General features: G+C 38.9%; 1 protein-coding gene across 1 annotated transcript; it reads right to left on the reverse strand.

Moving 5' to 3' along the window:
* Positions 1–3,075: 3,075 nt before the first annotated feature.
* LOC307122962 (tubulin beta-4B chain) lies at positions 3,076–10,346 on the reverse strand. The gene is made up of 4 exons (XM_079811310.1): positions 10,140–10,346; positions 9,199–9,307; positions 8,995–9,105; positions 3,076–5,876 (listed from the first exon to the last, which is right to left on the reverse strand). The coding sequence occupies exons 1-4, from the start codon at positions 10,194–10,196 to the stop codon at positions 4,819–4,821; spliced, it is 1,335 nt and encodes a 444-aa protein (XP_079667436.1). The 5' UTR covers positions 10,197–10,346; the 3' UTR covers positions 3,076–4,818.
* Positions 10,347–10,940: the final 594 nt, after the last annotated feature.

Genomic DNA, 10,940 nt, shown 5'->3' on the forward strand with positions numbered 1-10,940 from the left:
ACTTTCTACAAAAGCTGGTAATTGTGACTTTATGCATTTATTTTTTAAATTAGGATTAATTTTGTAGAATCCAGACATCTAATATGCTGAAATGGATTCATTTTGCATCTTGCCGCATTTTTGAATTACGAAGGAACTACGTAGGCTATATTTTCAATTGAAACGGCTAAATTTGACCAAAAAAGTTGAATATGCTACTTTTCATCACTGGGTATAACCGTCAGTAATTTAACATTTCTGTCGTAAAACAGTAAAATATAAAATGTTTAGCTACACATCTTATCTCTGCATGCTCTCTTTGACCGTTAACTGATCGCGCTTAAAATTGCACACATCAAACCAATAAATCATATTTTCCCACCTCAGGCAATAACCTTTCATGCATGGAGGTCACTACAGTAGACAGCTATTCAAATGGGTTTTGATGACATGGTTGTACATCTCTACAGTAGACCCTTGTGCATCAACCTATATTGCCACTAAGAGGCAAGCCGTATATTTTTTTTCCCCTCCAAACCAAGATGGCTAAGTATAGGTATAGCTAAGTAATAGGAGTTACCAGATCAGTGGGCGAGGCCATAAAAAGAGGGGCGTGTTTTACTGCGTTACCTGATTTGCCCAAGTCACAGTGAGGTAGGGTTTAAGGGTGGGGTCGGGTGAAGGGGATAATTTTCATTGCGTAGTTTATAAACACCCATAAGTTTAGAAACGCTCCTCAACCACCACCGCTGTGCAGCACCACCTGATGATGCGACGGCAGGCATATTGCGCCTGAACGCCCACCACACACCAGATGATTGGTGGAGAGGAGACAGAGTGATGAAGCCAATCAGGATATGGGGATGATTAGGAGGCCATGATGGGACAAAGGCCACTGGGCAAATTTGGCCAGGATGTCGGGGTTACACCCCTACTCTTTTTCCGAAGCGATTCCACAGAGAGTTAGGACCTCGTTTCAACGTGTCATCCGAAGGACTGTGCTCTTTGACGGTATCGTGTCCCATCACTATACTGTGGTGTTTGGACCCACACAGACCACAGGGTGAGCGCCCCCTGCTGGCCTCACTCACACCTCTACCAGCAGAAGCCTAGTTTTCCCAGGTGGTCTCCTATCCCGGTACTGACCAGGCTCAGCCCTGCTTAGCTTCAGTCTTGGGTTACAGGGTGATATGGCTGCTGGCATCGTGAATCAATAGCTATATTTCAGCTACAATTCATACTATTACTGTAAGTATTGTTCTTGAAAATATTTAATCTGCAGTCACTTTTTTTTTTTTGACTGTGAATAAATTCATTTATGTTATTAGAATGTAATTTGCATCAACATTAAAGGGGTGATGAATTGAGAAATCAACTTTCCCTTGAGCCTTTTATAGATAAGTTTCGGAGCTGAAAACTTCCTTGTTAGTCAAAGAAAAGCTTTTATTGACAGAAAACGCTCGATCTCAGAATATGTCGAATATTGACGTCAGAGAATGCAGAAGCGCCACCTCAAGCCAGCCCACCGACTAGTGGAGTTAAACGGGTCGCGCTACCGAGCAATAAACATGCCGGTTCCAGCTCACGTGCGTAAGATATTTGGCATGTTTGTTCGCTTCATTTCACCCCAGAATCGATTGTAAACAAGATACAGGTCGAGACTGGATTTGCAGACATATTGAGATTAAAACATAATGCTGTGCCTTCTATATTGGATCAGACAGGAACGGTGCAACACACTTGTGTGAGTAAAACATGTTTTTTGTATGTGTTAGTATTGCATTGTTACAGATCGCTTGATATCTATTGATTACATACCTTAGCACGCTGTCACAGGCTAAAGAAGGTGTTATTGGTTCATTCGTGACCAGACTCGGACTTGTAACGTTATGGGCTAAGGCTCGCAAAGCCCAATGACGTAGAATGGTTGCACTCTGCAATCCACTGGCGCTACCAGTAGCTATTCTTACCACAATACAACTCGAAAAATGTGTCGGAGTTAAATAAAACCAATGAATTGCTTTGTGATTGCATTTAAAACACATGTGCACACACACACACAGATCAGATCGGTGCGCGCTAACACACACGCACACACATCCACGCACTGCACACACACACGCTCAAACAGCTGTAATGTTATACTTGAGGTTGACTTGACTCGGCAGGCCAGCACTACCTGACTGAATCCGAAATCACGCTATACCCTCAAATAGGGCATTATTTGATGTACACTCAACGGCTGTCCGACTTCACACACTCATTTTCATTCCCTCATCAAGTGGACTAGGGAATAGTGAATTAGGGGGCAATTTCAGATTCAGCCCCTGTCGTGGAGACTGACAAGGGCAGCCCATAACACCTCTCGATTGAGACAGAGCAGTCTGTCAGATGTGTGTGTGTGTTTGGGTGCGCACGCGATCTCGATTGAGACAGCAGTCTGTCAGATGTGTGTGTGTGTGTGTGTGAGCGCGTACGCGCGCCGATCTGTTGGTGTGTATGAGTGTTTGTGAGAGAGAGTTTGTGTGCACATGTGTGTATGAGTGCGTTTTAAATGCAATTACAAAGCAATTAATTGGTTTTATTTAACTCTGAAACATTTTTCGAGTTGTGTTGTGGTAGAAATAGCTATGGGTAGCGCCAGTGCATTGCCCAGCGCAACCATTCTACGTCATCAACCTAGAACGCAAACAAAATGGCGCCGCCCATTGTCCAAATATATAATGGATTTTTTAAATAACGTAGATCTTTCATGGGTTTTCTACAACATATTTCAGTAAGAGACAACATTAATGTTAAATTAAGCCATACAAGTCTTAACACCATGGGATCCCTTTCAGAGAGCCTCAAAACCAGGGCAGAAAGTAGCCTATTACTTATTCATTATGATGTTTTTGAATATAAAAACCACGCGAACGTCACAAGTTGACCTCAGACAACAGTATAAAAAAAATAAAAAAGCCATTTCATGTCACCTTTAAAAAAAGTAATCTGATTACACAATGCATGTCACTTGTAATGTGTTACCCCCAACACTTGAAACTTGTGTGTTCAGATGCGTTTGCAATATCATTTTTGTATATATTTTATAGTTTGCATTATGATCTTATAGTTTTATTGATTGGTTTGTTAAATACACACAATATTACTGTGTTATGTTTAATACAGTATCTCTTCAGTTTTAACCATATACGCATGCTGTCCACTCGAGTGGACATCTGGGGAAAAAAAAAAAAGTACCGGTTTTTTTCATGCCCTAAGAGCAATAAAGACACATAGGAAAAAAATCCTGACTGAGGTTATTATAATTCATGCATGAAAGGGTTAAAGACCTTTTATTATTTTCATTTTGTTTTCCAGATTTAAACATATTCCATATTACCAACCCCATAATGGACAAAAATTTTACACAAACATTTTTTTTGTGTCTGTGGTCTATTTAGGAAAAAAAAAAAAAACGTAGATGTTTAACTAAAACCACAAGTGTATTGTAATAAGCAAGAAATGCATTCATTTTTAATCATCTTCCCTATTTTTTTTCCCCCAAAGAATAGTGTGGCGAGGGGTTAATTTTGTGCCCTTCATCCTGGGAAGTCTTTCTGCTTCTGATGTGGCTGCCATTTCTGACATAAGATGCTTGCCGATGTTTAAGTGGACACATCACTTCAAATATTGTATTTATATCAAAATTATTTTATCGAGTTGTCATTATTTTGGTAAGTATATCTTTCCTGAAACCATTATATGTTATTTAAATTCAAATGATTCAAATGAAGTGAAAACTGTACCATCACTTTTGCTGTTTCTACAGAAATGTGATGGGGTAAGTTTTTTTTTTTTTTAGCTCAAAATGGCCGCTGCTCCTCGTGTAGTGTAGGTGAGTAGACCATGCATGGCAGCAATGAAATAAGGAATAAAAAAGACCATCTTAATATAATGTGATGGGGTTGAGTTGTACCCTCCCTGACATATTACCCATCAAAAAATATGAATGAAAAGTATGAAACTACTTACCATATTTTGCACCATTGTTAGAGAGCTGAATGATGTCATTTCTGGTAAATTATGTCAAATAGGGGTGGAGCCTAAATTATTGGCCTGGCGGGGTTGTAACACAAGAAAGTAACACAAATACAACATTCCCCAAAATTACAGAGACCGTACACATTTTGTACTTTGCCTCAGGGATGTGACACAATGCTTGGTGTACAATAAGAAAAGAAATAAGACATAAAAGTGATTTAAATGCAATAATTACAGTGATTTAAATGCAGTAATTACAATGGATTTAATATTAAGTGAAAAGCTTTCAACATTTAATTTACTCCAAGTAATGAAATCAATCTGTAAATCACACAGCACAACAGGTTTTTTTTTCTTTTCAGTTTTGTCATGTCTTTATTCAGTGAATCCATGGTCATTTTAACAAAAATGAGGAAAGGGCTAGAATCACAGAAGAATTCGAATCACACAAGAATGGATTTTTCTCCGTTTAACAGAACTGGGATATTAACTAGTCAACAATATTATTGATCAGACTGCACTGACGCTGTTGCATGAGAACTGAACCGAGCTGGACGATGACATTTTTTTTTCTTCTTCTTCTTCTTCTGCAGAACTGCTTTATAGATGAACTAATTTAATAATCGATGATCTTTACATCGGAACTCAATAATCAACACTGAACTGACTTCAGCTGGAATGCATCGATTTCCTGTTATTACCGTAAAGCTGCTTTGAAACAATCTGTATTGTAATAAAGCGCTATATAAATTATATAAATAAAGGTGACTCGACTTGAGAAGGAGATGAAGCAGAAGATGGTGGACGAGATGGCGCTCAAGCGGCCTCCTCTTCGCCCTCCTCCTCAAACTCGCCCTCCTCCGCGGTGGCGTCCTGGTACTGCTGGTACTCGGACACCAGGTCGTTCATGTTGCTCTCCGCCTCGGTGAACTCCATCTCGTCCATGCCCTCGCCGGTGTACCAGTGCAGGAAGGCCTTGCGGCGGAACATGGCGGTGAACTGCTCGGAAATGCGCTTGAACAGCTCCTGGATGGCCGTGCTGTTGCCGATGAAGGTTCCGGACATCTTGAGCCCGCGGGGCGGGATGTCGCAGACGGCTGTCTTCACATTGTTTGGGATCCACTCCACAAAGTAGCTGCTGTTCTTGTTCTGGATGTTCAGCATCTGCTCGTCCACCTCCTTCATGGACATGCGTCCGCGGAAAACCACGGCCACGGTCAGGTAGCGTCCGTGGCGCGGGTCGCACGCGGCCATCATGTTCTTGGCGTCGAACATCTGCTGGGTGAGCTCGGGAACGGAGAGCGCGCGGTACTGCTGGCTCCCCCTGCTGGTGAGAGGAGCGAAGCCGGGCATGAAGAAGTGCAGACGGGGGAAGGGCACCATGTTGACCGCCAGTTTGCGGAGATCGGCGTTCAACTGTCCGGGGAACCTCAGGCAGGTGGTGACGCCGCTCATGGTGGCGGAGACGAGGTGGTTGAGGTCGCCGTAGGTGGGCGTGGTGAGCTTGAGCGTGCGGAAGCAGATGTCGTACAGCGCCTCGTTGTCGATGCAGTAGGTCTCGTCCGTGTTCTCCACCAGCTGATGGACGGACAGCGTGGCGTTGTAGGGCTCCACCACCGTGTCCGACACTTTGGGGGACGGCACCACGCTGAAGGTGTTCATGATGCGGTCGGGATACTCCTCGCGGATCTTGCTGATGAGAAGCGTTCCCATGCCGGAGCCGGTTCCTCCTCCCAGCGAGTGCGTGAGCTGGAAGCCCTGCAGGCAGTCGCAGCTCTCGGCTTCCTTGCGAACCACGTCCATCACGGAGTCCACCAGTTCGGCGCCCTCTGTGTAATGACCCTTAGCCCAGTTATTACCCGCTCCGCTCTGACCTGCAGTACGAGCAGGACACAAAATCCATTAGCGCTTCATGACGCAAAGTTATTCAAATGAAAACTGAAATACTGAGCATGTTGCTAACATGACTTAGTAGTTTGCTGGCATTTTTTAACGCATTCCTAACATGAATGAGCACATTGCTAGCATGTTTTAACACATTGCTAACATTATTTAACACTTTGTTGACATGAATTAGCATGCTAGTATGTTTTAACATTAATAACATAATTTAAAACTTTGCTAACATGACTTAGTACTTTGCTAGCATTTTTTAGCACATTGCTAACATGAATGAGCACATTTGATAGCATTTTTTAACACATTGCTAACATGACTTAGTACTTTGCTAGCATTTTTTAGCACATTGCTAACATGAATGAGCACATTGCTAACATTATTTAACAATTTGTTGACATGAATTATCATGCTAGTATGTTTTAACATTGATAACAAGATTTAAAACTTTACTAACATGACTTAGTACTTTGCTAGCATTTTTTAGCACATTGCTAACATGAATGAGCACATTGCTAACATTATTTAACACTTTGTTGACATGAATTAGAATGCTAGTATGTTTTAACATTAATAACATGATTTAAAACTTTGCTAACATGACTTTGTACTTTGCTACAATTTTTAGCACATTGCTAACACGAATGAGCACATTGATAGCATGTTTTAACACATTGCTAACATGACTTAGTACTTTGCTAAAAAATTTTAGCACATTGCTAACATGAATGAGCACATTGCTAACATGTTTTAACACATTGCTAACATTATTTAACACTTTGTTGACATGAATTACCATGGTAGTATGTTTTAACATTAATAGCATGATTAAAACTTTGCTAACGTGAATTAACACTTTGCTAGTATGACTTAGCATTTTTTGATAGCATTGCTAGTATGACTTAACACATTGATAGTATAATTTAGAGCTTTGTTAACATGAATCAGCATGTTTTACCACATTTGATAACATGAATTAGCATGTAGCTATCATGTTTTAACACATTGATAACATCATTTAGAAATTTGCTAGCGTGAATGAACACGTTGCTACCATGTTTTGCACATTGATAGCATGAATTAGAATGTTTCTAGCATGTTTTCATACATTGATAGCATGATTTAGAACTTTGCTAACATGATTTAGCATTTAACTATTATGTTTTACCACATCGTTAACATGAATCATGTTTTAACACATTGCTTACAATAATTAACATGTTGCTGGCATTAATTAGCATGTTGCTAGCATTAATTAACCTTTTCACACATTGCTAACATGAATTAACGTGTTGCTATCAAGTTCATACATTGATAGCATGATTTAAAACTTTACTAACATGAATTAGCATATTGCTACCATGTTTTAATACGTTAGCATGATTTAGCACTTGCAACCATGAAGTGGCATGTTTGCTAACATAAATTAACATGTTGCTAGCATTAATTAGCAAGTTGCTAGCAGGAATTAACATGTTTAAAGACACTGCTAACATGAATTAGCATGTTGATATCACGTTTTAACACATTGTTACCCATATTTAACACTTTGCTAATATGAATTAACATTTGCTAACATGTTTTAACACATTGTTAGCATGATTTGGCACTTTACTAACATGAATTAGCATATTGTTACCATGTTTTAATACGTTAACATGATTTAACACTTTACTAACATGAATTAGCATATTGATAGCATGAAAACATGTTGCTAATATGATTTAACAATTTGCTATTGCTATTTAACACTTTTTTCAGTGGCATGTTTGCTAACATATATTAACATGTTGCTAGCATGAATTAGAAATTTGCTAACACGAATTAAAACGTTGCTACCATGTTTTACACATTGATAGCATGAATTAGCACGTTTCTAGCATGTTTTCATACATCGATAGCATGATTTATCACTTTGCTAAGATGAATTAGCATTTTGCTAACATATTTTACCACATTGCTAGCATGAATTAACATTTTGCTAACATTAATTAACGTTTTCACACATTGCTAACATGAATTAACTTGTTGCTATCACGTTTTAACACATTGAAAGCATGATTTAACACTTAACTAACATTAATTAACCATGTTTTAAGACGTTAGCATGATTTAGCACTTGCAAGCATGAAGTAGCATTTTGCTAACATAAATTAACATGTTGCTAGCATTAATTAGCAAATTGCTAGCATGAATTAGCAAATTTTGCTAGCAGGAATTAACATGTTAACGTGAATTAACATGTTTTAAGACACTGCTAACATGAATTGGCATGTTGATATCACGTTTTAACACATTGTTACCCTTATTTAACACTTTGCTAATATGATTTAACATTTGCTAACATGTTTTAACACATTGTTAGCATGATTTAACACTTTGCTAGCTTTAATTAGAATGTTGATAGCATGATTTAACACTGCTAACATGAATTCACTTTGCTAGCATTGTTTTAACACTTTGCTAACGTGTTTTAACACATTTTCATGCTTTAGCATTTTGCTAACATATTTTACCACATTGATAGCATTATTTAGCACTTTGCTAGCATGAATTAGCATTTTGCTAACATATTGTACCACACGATAGCATTATTTAGCACTTTGCTAGCATGAATTAGCACGTTGCGGGCATGATTTAACACATTGATGAGCATGATTTAGTCAATATACTTTGTCAAACCAACATTAATAAAACATTTTCATTTTCAAGGCCACTGGGAGCCTGTGATTTATCTTTAATTTTAAATTAATATAAAGGGATACTCCTCCCAACATTTGGTCACCCTCATGTTGTCCCAAACCTGTATGACGTTCTTTCTTGTACAAAATAACACTGGACCGAACTTACTTTCATTTTCAAAACCTTCATTTGTGTTTCAGAAGAAAAAAAGTCATACATAATAAAGTAAAGGTAAAAATATAAATGTAATTTTCTGGCTATCCCTTTAATTTCGCAATAGAAATGTCCGTACACAGGTTTCATTCAAAAATATGAGACCCGTACCAGCGATATCTTCAACATTAGCTGCACTTGTACACGTGAATCGCTGTGTAACAACACTCAAAAATGTATAAGTGGAGGGGGTTTATATACCAAAAACAAAGTTGTCAGGTCTGAATATCTGTCCAAAAGGCCCTGAGCGGACAGAGTCCATGGTTCCTGGCTCCAGATCCACAAGGATGGCACGTGGGACATACTTTCCCCCTGAGAAAACAGACAACGCACCTCAAACATTAGGACTTTCTATGGATAATATTAATTTATAATCGTAATAATAATATAGTCAGATGTGCCTACCAGAGGCTTCGTTGTAGTAAACGCTGATCCGGTCCAGCTGCAGGTCACTGTCTCCATGGTAGCTGCCGGTGGGGTCGATGCCGTGCTCATCACTGATCACCTCCCAAAACTGGAGAACAAAAGAGAGAAGCCTCACTGATGCTGTGTAACAGGGCCGGGGCTAGTTGTCACACATTAATGCCACATAAGGCGTTGTATTGAGTCAAATGCATTTTTTCTGTACACCGAACACCTAGTTCACAATCATCTTGAATATCGAATATATACAGTATATATATATAAAAATAAATAAAAAATAAAACCGTATGTTATAAAGGCACATTTTTAACAGAAAGCTTGACCTGTGTTCTTAGAACAAGGTTATTAATATATATTAGGATGTCACTTTTTTTTTTTTTTTTTTTTTACATTATAAATGCATACAATTTATGAATTATCATATTTCCTGGCCAAAACAATTCCCATACGAAACAGTCACAATATAACCGGACACTCCTCAATGTCACAATGTATCTGCTCAGAGCAAAACAATAATGAGAGCATCTTCCCCACCCCCCATCGCCAAACGTCTGGCATCGCTTCCTACGCACATTAAAAAAAGAAAAACACGACGAAAATAGACACTGATATATTCTACTAAACGTGTCGTTATAATCAAAACGCGTATTTATAATTATCTTGCAATATTTTGGATGATTGTTAATCGAGTTGAAGCAAGAGCCGTCCGCCACACCCCTCTCGCGCAGCCGGCGAGACATACGCATCAAACAAATACGACGCCAGGAAGAATTCACCGACAGTCATTTAACGTTACATAGTATTTAACAAGCCATCGATAACATTCACAAATGGTTCGTTAGTAACAACGCAAAGCAAAATGATATTTTGATGATATGATTAGGCCTGTTATAAAACGAAGCAAATCGTTTTTGCTCTTCTACCTTCGCCCCGATCTGATTCCCGCACTGGCCCGCCTGAAGGTGCACTATCTCACGCATGTTGATTTCAAAGAGGAGAAAATAAGGTGAAAATCTGTAGAATCTCGATGGCCCGTTCTCTCACACCCTCTCCGGATTACTGTCTCGCCCAGACTAGTGCGTAGTGCGCGCTCCCGTCAGCCTGCCTCCAGTGTGTTGCCAGATTGGGTCGACGATTCTCAACCCAACCCGCCCACTCCAAGAAAATCCGCCCAAAACGTTAAACCACCAAAATACTGTGATTGCATTGTATTGCCGTGTCAATAAAGTTCGAGAAGGACGATTTGTATCTCCTTAAAACAAAACAATGATTACAAAAATTAAACAAAAATAAATCAATTTCCCAGGAAGAACGGATCAACGGGGCCAATACATTACAGATAATCAGCAAATATGACTAACATGTCCTTTGTTAAAACGGCAGTGAATCAAGGAATTAACAGATGACTTTAACCCTTGGAAAAACACATATTTTCAAAGTCAAAAACAGTAAGAATAAGCCAATTTAAGTGCCAAAAATATGTCAATTGTTGACACACTGTAAAATCCAACATTAACTAATACTTTTTAGTTAATGTCGTAACTTAATTGTACAAATTGAGTGATCTGTACTATTCACATACTATGCCTTGTTTACTCAGAAAACCCACGTTAAGATTAATTGATTGTTTGAGTGCACTGAAAAAAATGATTCTTTTAATTTACTCCATTTTTTTATCGTAAGTGGTTGCAATCAATTTATTTTATCTCAATTTAAACAAAAAC

This window comes from Gobio gobio (genome assembly GCF_949357685.1).
Source record: "Gobio gobio genome assembly, chromosome: 3".
Classification (NCBI taxonomy): Eukaryota; Metazoa; Chordata; class Actinopteri; order Cypriniformes; family Gobionidae; genus Gobio; species Gobio gobio.

Coding starts and splice junctions, on each gene's coding strand:
- LOC307122962 (XM_079811310.1), bottom strand. CDS start 10,196: ATGCGTGAGATAGTGCACCTTCAGGCGGGCCAGTGCGGGAATCAGATC. Junction 9,308..10,139: donor GGAATCAGATCGGGGCGAAG/GTAGAAGAGCAA, acceptor TTTGTTCTCCAG/TTTTGGGAGGTGATCAGTGA. Junction 9,106..9,198: donor TTACTACAACGAAGCCTCTG/GTAGGCACATCT, acceptor CTGTTTTCTCAG/GGGGAAAGTATGTCCCACGT.